Genomic DNA, 16638 nt, shown 5'->3' with positions numbered 1-16638 from the left:
TCCCCTCAGGACCCCCAAGCATCCCTGAAGCCCCACAGAATAATTGAACATCCCCAGTGCCCTCGACCAACTCAGTCTCAAGAGCGCAAAGCCCAGCAGGGACAGAGACCCTCAGATACCCCCAGGACTCCTGAAAGAACCCTCAACATTCTGCAGGACCCTCCACGGTCTCCCCAGTTGCTTAAGGACCCTAAGGCATGGTCACAATTCTGGGGCTGTGCGTGCTGCCTTATCGCTCCTCACCTCTTGGGGCCTCTACAGCTCCCTGGGAGCCCCGTCCCCCCATTGTCACCCACCCACACGATGCCACCGGTGCCAGGTCACAATGACACCCACAAGGAGGAGCAGGAAGAAAAAGGGCTCCACCGACCCCTGCTGCCACTGCAAGAAACAGAGGGCGACGCATCAGGGTCACCCATTAGCCCAGGAGACCAGCACTCCCTGGTGACCCCATGTGACCCCACCTGTGACCCAGGGTGACCCACGTGTCACCTCCAGGGCCAGCTGAGGGCTGAGTGCCTGGAACATGCAGTGCCCGTCCTGTCTCAGCTGGTTGGTGGCCACGCACTGGTAGGTGCTCCGAATGTCCCACATCAACAGTTCCTGAGCTCCAGGAGGGGACCCTGGGCCACCTCCTGCCCGTTGTGCAGCCAGGTGAAGGTGACAGGGGCTGAGCCCACCTGCACTGAGCAGGACAGTGTCACGTTGTCACCTGAACACACCTGGTGTGGCAGCGGGCCGGGAGTGATGGTGGCATTGACCACGGGGCACTGCGGGGACAGAGACAGGGCTGGCACCTGGTGAGTAGGAATTGGGGTACCGTGGGTGGGGTCATCCCCAGCCCGAGGGTCCCCGCTCACCCAGGACGGTGGCATTCAGGGGGTCACTCTCGGCCACCCTGTTCCCGTCACTGACTCGGCACCAGTACTGGCCGCTGTCATTGTCCCCAACTTGGCGCAGCTCCAGGTGGGGGCCGGTGCCCAGCAGTGCCCCCGAGCCCTCCCGTGCCAGGAGAAGGACAGGGGACCTGTCCCCACGGCCACCTCACAGCTCAGCACCAGGCTGTCCCGAGTGCCACCTGTCCCCAGGTGGCTGCACTGACAGGGACACCCCTGAGAGTGAGACCCCTGTGGATGGACACAGAAGGGATTGGGGACCAAGGAAGGATGGGAGACACGGGAGGGAAAGAGGGGATTAGAAGGGCACAGACAGAATCCCAGTTAGCAGAAGGGGACCCTGGGAGGCAGGTGTGGACCTAAAGACATTGGTGAGACCCCATGGAAAGGTACAGAGACCCAGGCAGGGATGGGAACCACAAGAGAGACTGAGGAGTCTCAGGGAATGATTTGGGGTTATAGATAGGCCAGAGGACCCATGGAAGGAAGGGAGAGCAGAGGGTGGAGCGGAGACCTTGGAAAGGGTGGGGAATCCAGGGAGGAATGGGAAGGACAAAGAGAGGGATGAGGGATCAGGAGGGGGAACTGGGCAGTCATGGGGGAAACCAAGAGGGACTTGGGAAATTTTTATGACCCAGGGAGGAGTAAAGGGAGGGATGAAGGATTTTGGCAGGGATAGGAAATCCTTGAAGGATGTTGGGCTTCCCTGTCCCCATCGTTGCACTCACTGTGTACTGTCACTGTAACCCTCTTTGACACACTCCACTTTGACACCCTTTTGCTCACCCGGCCCTCACTTGGAGTTGCTGCTGTGGTGCTGCTGCAGAGGGGACAGGGACAGCTTGGTGCCATCATGGAGCCCCTCCAGTTTCTTCCCCTCATGGTAACATGACATCGAGTTGACCGTGTTGTTCCGCCAGCTTCCGCAGCGCCATGTCACCGTGTACCCCTCCAGCAGTGTCCGTGCTGGCACCTGCAGCACCAGCCCGTCTAGGGGACAGAGGGGTCCTGTCGTACCTGATGACACTGAGACCCCCTAATTGGGTGCACCGGGGGTCCAAAATTCCAACGGGGTTCCCCCACAGTGGGATGTTCTGGGATGTCCCCAGAGCAGGGGACAGGCTCTGGCCACACAGGAGGTGACCCATGGAGGGGAACCCACCCAGAGCCCTTGGGGTCCCTGCAGGTGCCAGCCTGGGAACACCTGAAGCCCCCTCACCATCTAAGACTCTCACAGCAGGCCTACGCCCGGTGCCGGATCTGTCACACGCGTAGGTGCCACTCTCGGTGACAGTGAGGCGGTCAGGTCCCTCCTGCCCCCAGCGCCGTCCATCCTTATACCAGGTGGTGGCACTGGCGGTCCCCGAGCCCTGGCAGGTCTGTGTCACCTCGTCCCACAGCACCCTCGGCCTCCAGGGGGGCTCCACGAGAATCTGGGTGGTCTGAGCACCTGCAGGTGACAGCGGACACCAGCCTGCCAGGGGCAGTATGGGGCTGGGGACAGCGGGGTGGGGCCATGGCATCCCCCGAGGACTCACCAGTGAGGCTGAGGGTCTGGGCTGGAAGGGAGAAGGGACAGGGCTCAGTGGGGGTGGAACTGCAGGGAAAACAGCACAGGGGCAAGGGGTGTGGGGGCTGTCCCCAAAGTGTCCCTTTGGGGACAGCATTTCTTGTGGGAAAGTGTGTCTGGGTGGTCCACAAAAGATTCAGAGTTGCAGGGGGACATGTCTGTGTCACAGCCACCCGTGCACAACATCCATGTGGCACAGACACCTTGGAACCATGGACACTGAGGGCACCCTGGGCTGAGACAGAACATGAGGACACTGTGGACACCCTGGGCATGAGGACACCATGGACGCAGCCCATGCTGGCCCAGGTCACCCCCACCCGCTCATGATCCCATCCCCATGATCCCATCCCCATGGCCACATCCTCACCATTCTTGTCCCATTGTGTCCCTGCATCCCAGTTCCCTTCCCCAATCCCCAGAGCTCCCTGAGCCCAAAGGTGCCAGTCCCCACATACCTGTCCTCACATCCCCATCCCTAAATTCCTGACCCCTCTTCCTGTACCCAAAGCCACCCTACATTCCCAGTCCCAACAAGGTTCACTGTGGGCATCATGGACTGGCTCTGCTGCCATTGGGGATCTCAGGGGACCCCACAGACCCCTGTGCCCCCTCCCCTCCTCATCCTCAGAGTGTCATGCCTGTGCCAAGGGCACTCACCCCACAGGAGCAGCGCCACCTTGCCGGCCATCCCGGTGTCCCCAGCCATGTGCACTGGCTGTCACTCGCTGCTGTGGCCACCCCTCCCCTGGCTGGCGGCTCTTTGGATGAAGGGGAAAGGGCGAGGTCATATCCATCCCCATGTGTAGATGGCCCTTTCATGGGGGCAGGGTGCCCATGAGCTGGGCACAGGCTGGGGACATGGTGGGGGATGCTGTTGCAAGAGTGGGGGGCCCAGGGGATGTGGGGAACCAAGGATGGATGTCCAGGAGAATGGGGGTCTCCATGCCTGGGGGGATTCAGGGATGGGGGTGCTGTGGGAACATGGTCCCCAGGGATTTGGGGTCGTGGGATGTGGGTCCCAAGGTTGGGGTTGCAGGGGAAAAAGGGGACCCTTGGGAATAGGGGTTCTGAGGGAAGAAGCAGCCCATAAGATGGGATCAAGGCAATGGTGGTGGCGGGAAATGGCAGTCCTGGGATGGGGGTCCCATGGTTGTGTTCCCACGGGAATGGGGGTCCCATGGTTGGGTTTACATGGGAATGGGGGTGCCAGGGATGGGCAGTGGCTTGGTGGGCATGGGGGTCACAGCTCCTTCCCAGGATGCCTCAGATTTTGGGGTGACTCAGAGCCCAGCAAAGCCCTATCCCTGAAGCACCCCAGGGCTGTCCTGGGAGTCTCTGTGTCTCTGCCCCACACACCCCCAGGTCCGGTCCCCCCATTTCCTGGCTCAGCAATCCCAGGCAACACTTGAAGACCAGTTGGTTCAGACCAAACCCATAGAATAAAACAAAAAGTCTTTCCCACACCATTATTTTCCCTATATTTAAAACTCAGTGAAAATACAACTGACAAGGTATAAATGCTCTGCTTTATAGAATCCATTGCTTTCCCAATAAGTCACTCACAAAAAACCCGCAAACAAATCATAATGAAATGAGAGTTTTCAGTTCTCTATAGGAGCCATTGGTACATACCACAGCAGCGTTTGCTTGTGGATAACACAGAGTGGGGAATCTCCCTGAGTGTCCAACAGCTCCATGGGATTGTTCCCTGCCTGCTGGGCAGCAACCCAGCCCTGAAGGAAGCCTTTTATTGGGCCATCTTTAGGAACTCTCCCCATTTTGCTCATTCCCACCCTGAAACTTCATTGACTTCCCCTGTAGGAAGGGGAAAAGCTCTGTCCATCCCTGGGACAGTGCACAGGAATCTGTGGAAATGCCCCTGTGTTCCTCAGGGTCCAAATGATCAATTGCTGCATTTCTGGACTCGTTCCCACGCAGCTGCCCCTGTAGGGGTTTTTCCAGCCAGCCCTGCTCTGAAAACCATCAAAGGCCCTCACAGAGCCACTTCTTGGGCTCTCTTTGGGGTTTTGTGCTTCTTGCAGGGCTGAGCAAACCACAGCTCAGCTCATCCTGTGGGGGTGCCTTTTTCCACCCGCAGAATTCTCACCTCTGCAGCAGCTCTAAAGCTGCCAGAATCAAAGCCAAGGGGGCAGGGGGACGCTCAGGTGCTGGCTGCCACCTGGGGCTGGGCAGAGCAGGGCTGGGCAACGGCCATCCCTATGCAGTGGGGCTGGGCCATGGCTGGGCCCCAGCCTTGCATTGACAGGGGTCCCCAGGATGTGCCACCCCTGGGACAGACACCCGGCCAGGAATGTGCAGGGACATTTCTGGAACTGCCACACCAGGGACAGGACCCCCCATGCCAGGATGTCTCACCCCTGGACAGGATCCCCCAGCTGAACTCCAGAGGAGAGACCTTAGAGCACAGAAGCCCCCTGTATGTGCCCCCCCAGAAACAGAGAATGCCCCCTTTTCCCATCTGACTCTCAGCACAAACGGCCTCTTCCCTCTCCTCTAAGACAAAGAAAGTGAAAGTGTTGATCAGGCACAGCCTAGCAACTCCATCCCCAAAGCCTCCTCACCCTTCCCTGCACCCCCTGCTCCCCATTTCCCCCCTCCCATGGGTCCCCCAACCCGTTCCCTGCTCAGGTGCACCCCAGGATTTCTGATCCAGGAACCAGGGGTGAAGGGATATGGCCAAAAGTAAGAAGAATAAGGAAAAAAGAGAAATAAAGAGAGGAAAAAGTCAGGGGCAGGTGAGGACACAGAGGTCAAACTACACAGGACCCCCATGCAATGCCTGGCCAGGAAACGAACACCCCAGGGGTGATTATGCCGGGCCTAGCCTCACCCCAAAATCCAAGGAACCCAGGGCAGGAGCTGTGACCCCCATGTTCCCCCCCACACTGCCCAACCCTGGCATCCCCATTCCTCTGGCACCCCAACCTTGGAACCCAATTTCCTTCTGCCACCCCTTCCCTGAGACCCCCATCCCTGGACAGCAATTCCCCAGGATCTCCAAACCCAAGAACAGCATCCCGGTAATTCCAGACCATGGGACACCACTGCCCTTGGGGACCTTGATTCCCCCAGGACCACCATTCTCACAGGGTCCCCCTTTCCCCTGGCACCCCCATTTCATGATGACAAATCCCAGGAGGCCACATTGTTCTGGGACCCTCATCCCAAGTCTGTGTCTACCCAACCCTTGGGACACCCATTTACCTGGGACCCCATCCCTGGGCACCCCATTCTCCTGGACACTCATCTCTGGCTCCCTACACAGCCTTAGACTCCAAATTGTGGCAACACAAATGTCCCCACCATGTCCCACCATCCCCCACCATGTCCCAAGACTATGCAGCCTTGTCTCCAGCCTGTCCCCAGCTCGTAGCCACCCTGCCCCCACCAAGGGCCACCTACACGTGGGGACAGACGTGACCTCGCTTCCTTCCCCTTCATCCGAAGAGCCGCCAGCCAGGGGAGCGGTGGCCACAGCAGCGAGTGACAGCCAGTGCACATGACTGGGGACACCGGGATGGCCTGCAAGGTGGCGCTGCTCCTGTGGGGTGAGTGCCCCGGGCATGGGCCTGACACCCGTGGGATGGGCCATGGTGAGGCAGAGAGCGGTGGGGAGGGGGCACAGGGGGGCTGTGAGGTCCCCTGAGGTCCCCAATGGCAGCAGAGGCAGAGCAGGGCATGGAGTTCAGTGTGACCAGAGATTTAGGGTGGCTTTAGGGACAGAAAAAGGGGAACTGGGATGTGGAGTCAGGAAGAGGGGGATAGAGTTGTGGGGACAAGGATGTGGTAGAAGGAGCCTTGGGGCTTGGGGACTGTGGGATTGGGACAGGGGAACAGGGATACTGGGACATGGAATGGGGCTACGTAACATGCAGATGTCACCTGGCCATGGGCACAGGACCATGGGTCTTGGCTGTGGGGACAGGTGCTGCAGGGCTGGTGGAGGTGGGCAGTGCAAACATAGGGTGTCCACAGTGTCCCCATGACCCTCACCAGCCCTGTCCCTTCTCCCTTCCAGCCCAGACCCTCGGCCTCACTGGTGAGTCTTCAGGGGATGCCAGGTCCCCACCCCACTGTCCCCAACCCTGCAATGGCCCTGGCAGGCTGGTGTCCCCTGTCACTCGCAGGTGCCCAGACCACCCAGCTCCTGGTGGAGCCCCCTGGAGGCCGGCGGTGCTGTGGGACCAGGTGACACTGACCTGCCATGGCTCGGGGACTGCTGGTGACACCACCTAGTACAAGGATGGGCAGCGCTGGTGGCAGCAGGGAGGCGACCATTTCACTGTCAATGAGAGAGGCAACTACACATGTGAGAGACCTGGAAGTGGGTGCAGCCCTCCTGTGAACGTCTCAGACGGTGAGGGTGGTTTGTGTCCCCAGCTTGGCACGCACAGGAACCCTGAGGATGCTGGATGAGCTCTACTCCATGGGTCACCCTTTGGTGTGACCAGAGACTGTCCCCTATACAGGGGGACATCCCAGAGCATTCCCCCTATGGGGGGACCCTCGTGTTGAAATTGGGGAGACCTGGTTTGCTGGCTTTGACTCAATATGGGGGTCCTGATGATATCAGGACCCTGCAGACCCCTTGTGATGTGACGGCACCCCTCTGTCCCCCAGACCAGCTGGTGCTGCAGGTGCCAGCGCGGACACTGCTGGAGGGAGAAACGCTGACACTGCGCTGCCGGTAGAGACAGGAGAAGTGGGCCACTCGGTGTACTTCTACCATGAGGAGACGGAACTGAGAGTGCTCTACAATGGGACCGAGGTGTCCCTGTCCCCTCTGCAGCTGAAACACAGCGGCCGCTACAGCTGCAAGGCCTGGGTAATCAACGGTGTATCACAGGGATGGCAGGAGTCAGTGCCTGTGACAGTGACAGTTCATGGTGAGCACCTCACAGCCGCCACACCGACAGCCCCATAGCGCCTCGCCAGGGATTCAGGGTCACTGTTTCCAAAGCCCCCATTTCCTGCCCTGAGCTTGTCCGAGGACCGGTGCTGGAGGGTCCCCCCGAGCCCACCCAGGGGTCCACCCTCACTCTCAACTGCCTCAGCACCCTGAGCTCCCTGCAGCCCTGAGCACCCCTCCTGCACGTGTTCTACTGGGATGGGCAGGTGGTGGGGGGCCCGCAGGGGTCCCTGTAGCTGCTGGTGCCCGCCGTGGGGGTCTCCCACTCGGGGAATTCCAGCTGCCAGGTGCGCTCCCAGGGGGGGGGCGGTGCGGAAGGGCAGCACCTGGCTCTGCATCACGGTGCGCAGTGAGTGCGGGGATGGGCACGGGGAGCCCTCACAGCCTCCTCGGGTCTCCTTTCTGGGCATCTCCATGTCCCTCGGACACCATGCTTGTGTCCCCCGCCTCTGCCCTGTGTCCCTTCACCCCTCTGTGGTGTGACCCCATCCACAAAATCCCCATCACACCCACCCCCTTGTCCCTACCCACCCACACCACCTGACAGCCCCTTATGTGCTCTCAGCCCAGTCTCTGTCCCCACAGTGCCCGTGGCCAATGTCACCATCACCCTTGACACCCTATCACACCAAGTGTGTGCAGGTGACCCCGTGACCCTGCGCTGCTCAGTGCAGGTGGGCTCAGCCCCTGTCACCTTCACCTGGCTGCACAATGGGCAGGAGGTGATCCAGGGTCCCCTCCTGGAGCTCAGGGCAGTCAATGTGGGACATTCGGGCACCTACCAGTGCGTGGCCACCAACCAGCTGGGACAGGACGGGCACCATGTGTTCCGGGCACTCAGTCCCTAGCTGGCCCTGGAGGTGACACCTGGCTCAACCTGGATCACAGGTCGGGTCAGAGGTGGGTAACCAGGGAGTGCAGGACCCCTGGGTGATGGGTGATCCTGATGTGTCCCCCTCTGTTTCTTGCAGTGGCCGCAGGGTTCTGTTGGGCCCTTTTCTTCCTGCTCCTGCTCGTGGGTGTCATTGTGGCCTGGCACCGGTGGCAACGTTTGAGTAGGTGACAGTGGGAGGAATGGGGATTGTGTAGAGGGGTGGGAAGGCCCCAGAGAAGGGGGGCCCATAGGGCAGCACACACAGCCCCTTGTCTTTGGAGGGGCTGAGCCCCCAGTGACCATGGCTCAGAGACCTGTGGAGCTGTTGGTGGGTCCTGCAGGGATGTTGGGGGTCCTATCAGGGGTCCTCCTTTCTGCCAGGCTTGTGGTTCTGGGGACGCAGGGTGTTGGTGCAAGTGGGGTGGTTCAGGGATACCGGGGGGGCCATCAGGGATACTGGGGTGCCTGGGGAGAATTGTGTGTCTGGTGGTGGTTCAGCATTCCCAAGGGTGGATGGGGGCCCCTGGGTCTCCAAAGTCACCCCTCCAGTTTTCCTTAGCAGATGCCAGGAAGCACCAGGAAAGGTGAGTGCAGCCTCCAGCCATGATACACCTTTTACCCTAACCCCCAGCACCTCCCATCCCCTTCCCCACACCCCCTTATTCCCACAGGGCCGCCAAGACCCACTTGCACTCACAGTGGAGGATCCTCAGGCGACGTACATGGAGCTGCAAAGGCAACCATGGGAACCCAGTGACATCTATGACAATCTACACCAAAAGTTGTGATGCTCTGGGAAGCGGGAGGCACTGGGTGACTCTGGGGGTGCTCCCTCCATGGCTCCTGTGGTTGCGCATCCTTCCAAGGGAGGTGGTCATGGCTCAGGGGAAGGCTACACAGGGCACCCTGTGCTCCCCATTTCCTCTCCCAGTACCCCCAAGGGCTCCCCCATTCCTTTCCTTGTACCTGCAGGGACTCCCCAGCCCCATCCAAGTGCCCAAGTACCCTCAGGGACTGCCCCATTCTCTCCCCACAGTGCTTGCAGTACACCCAGGGCTTCCCCATTCCCCCTCCCACTACCCCTGTCCCATCCCGCTGTAAAAGGGGGAGTCGGGGAGGATTCTTGCTGAAAGGTTTCTAAGGTGAAAATGAAGCACAAAAGTGGCAATATTATATCTGAGAACTGTTTATTGATAAAGGAGGGTAAGCGTTTATACCAAAGGGGGATAGAAGGGAGCAGAAAGGGACAAGGAAAGAGACAGAAACAGAAGTCAGGGACAGCGTTACCACAAGAAGCCAAGGCGCTCTCTGAGCATCAGCTGGGCAGATGGAGTGTGTGTGCTGCAAGCCAGGGTGAGCCCACATGGCTTTTGTCAGTGGCTGGGCGTGATTTCCAGGGACGGCACCTGCGTGTCTCTGGCATGGGCGAGCGATGGCTGCAGGCTGGCTGCTGCGGGCTGGCTGCGGGCTGGTGCTGCGGCACTGGTGGCTCTGGGCTGGCTGCTGCGGGCTGGGGCTGCGGTGGGCAGGTGCAGCAGGCTCGGTGCTGTGGGCAGCATGGGAAACGCGGCAGAGGCGGCGGGTGGGTGCAGGCACCATCTGCTCCATCGGGGAGGCAATGAAGGAACGTCCAGGATGAGCAGGAATGAGCTGCCTCGGGGAAGCAGCGAAGCAGGGAAGAATGGATGCAGATAGGGAAGAAGGACCACCAGGAGGTAAAGGCGAGGGGGGAGTATCGGTGATAATTTTGCTGCATGTCTGGGAGAAATGATGCATCTGACTCCATCTTATCAGAAGGCTAATTAAGTACTTTATTTACTGTACTATTCTGTATTATATTCCATTACATCTAAACTTAATCTGCCAAGCACTCAGCTGCACTCCACTGCACACAATCTCATGACTGTCAGCCAACAGTCCCCACACACACACACCTGGATTCAATTGGTTAGTGAATCAAAACACTCACACCAGAATCCAATTACCAATTCCCTTCAGGTAAACAATCTTCCACCACGCATTCCATGTGTGAACAACACAGTAGCAGTAAATGAGAGAAGATTTATTTGGATCATTCTTTGCTTCTTTCACTGCTTCTCCCAGGTTCAGAGAATGTGAATCCCACAGGGGATGAGGGCCAAACTGACCCTCTGTGCAAGCCCCTGATCCCTGCAAGAAACCTAAAGCAAAATGCTCCTGTTGTGTCACAGTTTGCTGCTTTTATTTGCAAAGTCTCTTCTCACAGCCTGATTTCCTGGGCACTTTTTCCCATACATTTTTCCCAGGCCTCTGTCCCACCAGCCAGTGGGTGTCACTCACAGCCCGATCACTGAAGGTTTCTCTCTCCTGATCATCTGTTGCCTGAAGCCTCACCAGGGACAGGGTTCCCAGCACATGTACAACCACAGAGTCATTTTTCACCTCATGTGTAGCATATGTTGAGACATAAATGAAAATCAGATTTGTTCCTCTTAACCCCCATGTGCTTAGTGGCTCTGCAATCCCCCTCCCAGTGCTCCCACTAAAGTGGCTCACAGGTGCCCATCCCAGTTCCAAGGGGGCACAGGACCTGGTCCCTGCTCCTGGGACAAAAATGCAGCTCTTTGGTTAAACTGGCAGAAATGGTGTTTCCCTTTTAAGCTCAGTCAAGGAGGTGGGAACCTCCCTTGGAATGGAAAGTATGACCCCCTTCTCTCTGACCTATTATAACTTTGAAATTATGGGGCTTTTAGGCAAAGATGTGGGAGGAGGAATAACAGTTCTTTACTAGTATATATTGAAAGAAACAAGATATTGGAAGTTGATTTTCGCTGGATATTATGTGAATTGATAATATGCTATTGATTATACTGTTTATTAAATATTGCAATATTGTTCGGATAGTGAAAAGTATTGTGGAGTGGCAGATGTTGTTGTTGTGGCCATCCAAGGGTGGGGCCCAGCCATGGCCCAGCCCCACTGCACAGGGATGGCAATTGCCCAGCCCTGCTCTGGCCAGACCCAGGTGGCAGCCAGCACCTGAGGGTCCCCCCTGCCCCTTTGGCTTTGATTCTGGCAGCTTTAGAGCTGCTGCAGAGGTGAGAATTCTGTGGGTAGAAAAAGGCCTGCCTATGGTTTGCTCAGTTCTGCAAGAAGCACAAAGCCCAAAGGGAGCCCAAGCAGTGGCTCTGTGAGGGCCCCCAATGGTTTTCAGAGCAGGGCTGGCCAGAAATCGCCCCTTGCAGGGGCAGCTGTGTGAGAACTAGTCCAGAAACGCAGCTATTGATCATTTTTTCTCTTGCGCAAAGGGTCTGAGACAGCCCCAAAAACCTTGCATATCTTGCAGCAATCCGCTCAACAACCTGACCGGTCACTCCTCCTTCCTGCCTCAAACTTGCAGCCCTTTAGAATGGCCTGGGAAGAGTGTTTGGCTTTTGGGCGTGGCTGCCAGACAAGAGGGAAAAGTGTGGAAATATTGAGTTGTGGCTCTGGCTGCAGATGTGGTGGGGCTGTGGGGAGTAATCCTGTGTGAATTCCAGGTTTCCCCAAAGCTCAATCCCTTCCCTCCTCACCTGAGCGAGAGGGTGAGGGTTTGCAGGAATTGTTGTGTAAAGCCACCAGAGGTGCTGCTGTGGACCTGAGAACTGCCTGGGGTCAGGTGCTGCCTTCCTTCCATTGGGGATCATGGAGAGCAGTCGCGGGTGTTGCGCAGCGTGTGTGTGCCTGGCCCTGGGACACTTCTACTTTGCCAGAGGGCACTGGGATCCAACCTGCTGCCTTGGCGGCTTCTGCCCACTGCCAGTGGTGGGGCCGGGACCGATTGGTGCCCAGGAGTTTTCAAAAGGAGCGATTTCCCCTCCTGCCTCCCGTCCGAGGCCGCCATGGCCCCTGAGGGGATGAAGCTGGAGCGGGGCGCCCCCTGCTGGGCAGGAGCGCTCCCTGCGCCGTCCCCTGCTGGCCGGGAGTGCTCTCTGCAGCCCCCCCTGCTGGCCACGGTTATAACTGCCACAAAAATCTATAGTCCTGAGCCGGGGGCATAAGAGCTGGGTTTGTGTGGTGTCTTCTGCTGTTTTGTAAATTTCCCAGGAAAGAGCTGTTATTCCTTTTCCTTCACTTTTGCCTGGAATCTCCATTATTTTGGAAATCAAAAAACATTTTAGGCATGGTTCTTTTGTCTGTTCGAGCAATATTCCCATTTTCCTTTGCAGACATTTCTCATTTAAATGAGTTGTAAACTCCTGGTTTCCAGAGCGGATAGGACAGGCACCCCAAGAGGAGACATGGTCAAGGCCTTGGCCATGTTATGCTCTGCCTTTTAAGCCAGTTAGGACATCAAGGACCCTCTCCCCAGGTGGCACTTCTGGTCACGCGGACGCTAAGGAGATGGCTTTTGCAGAGCATCACACTGCCAGTGTGCCATGGCTGGCAAACTGATGGACAGACAAGGCCCTGTCTCACCAAAAGCAAGGCCTTAACCACCCCTGACACACACAGCTGTTCCAAAATGTCTCCAGACATCAAAGTTTTCCTGTCTCTGACACCCACCCTGTGCCATGGCCTTATCCTGGCAAAGGGCAGGGGCTGGCAAAGTGAGAGGCTTTGGAACCCCACAGGGCCATTGTGACATCTTTGTGTGGGGAACACAGCAGAAGGTGGTTAAGGATAGGGGACCAGAGAGTCCAAAACCTCCTGAAGGCCACTTTGGTCATCAGAACAAGGTAGGTCCAGGGCCCTGCAGGTGGAGAAAAGATGGCGGTACAGTCATCTGGGATTTGCCTCTGTTTTGGGGGCTTTCCCAGGAAATCATTCATTTTCTGACCCTTAGAACTCTGAACCTTGTTGCTGTTGCTTTTGGTTTTATTCTCTCTCATTGCTGTTTTAGGAAATAGTTGTCCTTTCAGCCCTTTGAATATTTGTGCCTCCATGGGGAGGGAGTTGGGCAGTTTTTGGTGGCAGCACACACACAAGTGGGTGCCCATGGGTGGGGATCCCCTGTGCTCCCCAGTTCCCCCCAGTGTCACAGCACATTCCCGTAGATGTCACCAGGTTCCTGCGGTCGCCCCTGGGGCTCCCACAGCTCTGTGTAGGTCACCTGCGGATCCTCGAGGATGGTGGCACGGGGGGACACTGCAAGAGACACAGGCTGCGGGGACTGGGTGGGGTGACACTCGTGGGTGATGTTTCCCTCTGCATGTGTCTCCTCCGTACTCATCCCCTCTCCTCTTGGTGACCATGACGTGGGTGTACAGCACCTCCCCTTCATCTAGGGGGGGGGGATCTGGAGGGGGGCCTGAGGGAATAAAGGGGATGTGAGGGAGGGAATGGGAGGTCTTGGGGGTTGGGGTAAAAGGGGAGAGTGTGGTTTGAGCCTCCCACTACCCTTTCCCATTCCTTTCTGGCAGCTGAAGGGAAGTGAGGGTAGGGGTGACTGTGGGGTTCCAGGGCCCTGACCCATCTCAGGATTCCTGAACTCCCATGGGATGCCCAAACATCCCTGAAGCACCACAGAATTTATTAACCTTGCCAGTTCCCCCAACCAACTCAGCCTTAAAAACCCAAACCCAGCTGGGACAGAGACCCCCCAAACACCTCCAAGGCCCTTGACAGAACCCCCAACAGCAACTACCCAAACCCTATAGGGCCCCCAGCCAAGGTCACAATATTGGGGCTTTGGGTGCTGTCCTATCGTTCCCCAACTCTGGGGGCCTCTGAATCTCCCTGGGACCCCCGTCGCCCCATTGTCACCCACCCACACTGTGCCCTTAGTGCCAGGTCTCAATGGTACCCACAAGCAGGACCAGTAACAAAAGGGCCCAACCGACCCATGAGGCCACTGCAAGAAACAGAGGGAGACACATCAGGATCACCCATCACTCCAGGGCTCTTGCATCCCCGAGTATCCAATTGACCCTGTGTGTCTCTGTGTCCTGTGCTGTCAGCTCAAGGGCCAGCTCTGGGCTCAGTGCCCAGAACACGCAGTGCCCGTCCTGTCCCAGCTGGTTGGTGGCCATGCACTGATAATTGACTGAATGTCCCACATCATTGTTCCTGATGTCCAGGAGGGGACCCTGGGCCACCTCCTGCCCATTGTGCAGCCAGGTGAAGGTGACAGGGGCTGAGCCCACCTGCACTGAGCAGCGCAGGGTCACGTTGTCACCTGCACACAGCTGGTGTGCCAGGGGACTGGAGGTGAAGGTGACATTGGCCACGGGCACTGTGGGGACAGGGGTGGCACTTGGCAAGGTGGGATGGGGGTGCAGTGGGTGGGGTCACCACCAGCCTGAGGGTCCCGCTCACCCAGGATGGTGACATTAAGGGGGTCACTCCTGGTCACACTGACAAGTATCATTTTGGACCTGGCATTGGTACTGGCCACTGTCACTGTGCCCAAAGTGGCGCAGCTCCAGGTGGGATCTGGTGCCCAGCAGTGCCCCCGAGCCCTCCTGGTGCCAGAAGAAGGACAGAGGACCTGTCCCCACGGCCACCTCACAGCTCAGCAACAGGCTGTCCCCAAGTGCCACTTGTCCCCTGGGGGGCTGCACTGACAGGGACACCCCCGAGAGTGGGACCCCTGCGGGAGTGGGGAAAGAGAACGAGACAGTGAGGGACCCAGAGATCAATGAGCAGGACAGGGATCCCAGTGAGGGAGAGGGGGTGCAGGGATTGGGAAGGCTTGAAAGCGACTCCAAGGAAGGACTAGGGGTTCAGGGAAGGGACACCTGGTGAAGGAGGGGGCTGACACTGGAGAGGGTACAGGAATCCAAAGGAGGGGACGGTGAGTCCTGGGGAATGTGATGGGACTACAGATAGGGGTGAGGTGACCTAGGGAGGTATAAGGGACTCAGTGTGGGATGGGGTCTCCTGGGACAGATGGAGGTCCCCAGATGGTGATGGGGGACCCTAGCAGACTGTGAGGGCTTCCCGTGCCCATTCCTGCACTCACTGTGCACCCTGACATGGAGCCAGGCTCTGCTCTTCTGCATGCCCCCCCACCTCCCACCTGTCCATCCCGGTAGAACACGTGCAGGAGGGGCGCTCGGAGCCGCAGGGGGCTGGGGGGGCTGAGGCAGCTGAGAGTCAGGGGGGACCACTCGGTGGGCATGGAGGGACCCTCCAGAATCAGTGCCATGAAGAGCTCAGGGAAGGAGAGGGGAGGTGAGGACTGTGACTCTGAGTACGCTGGGTAGGGGCTTTGCAGGTGTCAGGAGATTGGAGTTCCAGCCTTGGGGGTGCTCACTGTGCCCTGTCATTGTCACTGCTGCTGACCGTGACATAAAGAACCTCATCAAGCCCATGCAGCCGTAGCGACTGCTGTGGTGCAGCTGCAGAGGGGACAGCAAAAGCTCGGTTCCCCTGAGGGAACCCCTCAGATCCTTCTCCACATGGTAAAATCGCACCCTGGTGACTGTGTTGTCCTGCCGGTCCCAGCAGCGCAGTGTCACCGTGTCCCCTTCCAGCAGTGCCCATGCTGACACCTGCAGCACCAGCTCATCTGTGGGACAGGAGGGTCCCATCTCACTGAGGGGCTTGAGACAGGTCCAAGAAGGGTGCCCATGGCACTGGGAACATGTGGGTGCACTGGGATGAACTGGGATGTTACTGTGTGCCGTGCACCACACAAGGGGTGTGAGGCCGCCCATGGAGTGGAGCCCACCCCGATATATCAGCGGCCACCCAGATGATTTAAGATCTCCACTCACCATATAAGACTCTAAAGGGGGGACTACACCCACTGCCAGGTCTGTAATATGTGTAGATGCCATGCTTAGTGACAGTCAGGTGGTTGTGTCCCTGCTGCCCCCAGCACTGCCCATCCTTATACCAAATTGTGGGACTGGCGGTCCCTGAGTCCTGGCAGGTCAGTGTCACCCGGTCCTGATAGTGGAACCCTGGAAAAAGTTAAAGATAGAATCTAAAATGTTAGACTTTGTCCTTTCCCAGATCAACTGCACCTGCGTAAGGAGTATGATAATTTATATAATTGTTAGATGTGATGATTGTTTAGTAATTAAATGTATTTACTATATAACCATAAGAAGAATAGTGAGAAACTATGTTGGAAATTCAGAGAGGGGCTAAATTTATGTATACAATAGAACAATATAAGTTTAATAATTAACATGAAAGTTATGTAACGATAGAGTATAAAACATGATCATTTCAGATGTATGGTCGGAGTCAGATTTGGGTTGAATATACCCCGATTCCCAGAGCTCTTAATAAAAAGCACCGCATATAATCGCTCCGTGATTATGTGTTTTTGAACGCTAACAGTCCCACAGCACCACCGGCCTCCAGGGGGGCCCCACAAGGAGCTGGGTGGTCTGGGCACCTGTGGGTGACAGGGGACACCAGCCTGCCAGGGCCAGTGTGGGGCTGAGAACAG

The 16638-nt window shown here is 57.6% G+C and overlaps 1 protein-coding gene across 1 annotated transcript in view; it reads right to left on the bottom strand.

Moving 5' to 3' along the window:
* Positions 1–16015, bottom strand: part of LOC134429070 (Fc receptor-like protein 3) — a 36459-nt gene extending 20444 nt beyond the window's left edge. The window contains exons 1-5 of the mRNA XM_063176160.1: positions 15953–16015; positions 15519–15574; positions 15246–15304; positions 13461–13515; positions 2238–2346 (exon numbers count right to left, since the gene is read on the bottom strand). Of these exons, the coding sequence (XP_063032230.1) occupies positions 2238–2346; positions 13461–13515; positions 15246–15304; positions 15519–15574; positions 15953–16015 (342 nt within the window). The remainder of the gene's footprint in view (positions 1–2237; positions 2347–13460; positions 13516–15245; positions 15305–15518; positions 15575–15952) is intronic.
* Between the last annotated feature and the right edge of the window lie 623 nt (positions 16016–16638).

This window comes from Melospiza melodia, chromosome 25, assembly GCF_035770615.1.
Source record: "Melospiza melodia melodia isolate bMelMel2 chromosome 25, bMelMel2.pri, whole genome shotgun sequence".
NCBI lineage: Eukaryota > Metazoa > Chordata > Aves > Passeriformes > Passerellidae > Melospiza > Melospiza melodia.
Note: the sequence above shows the minus strand (reverse complement) of the source record. Positions and strands in the feature narration are given on the sequence as shown.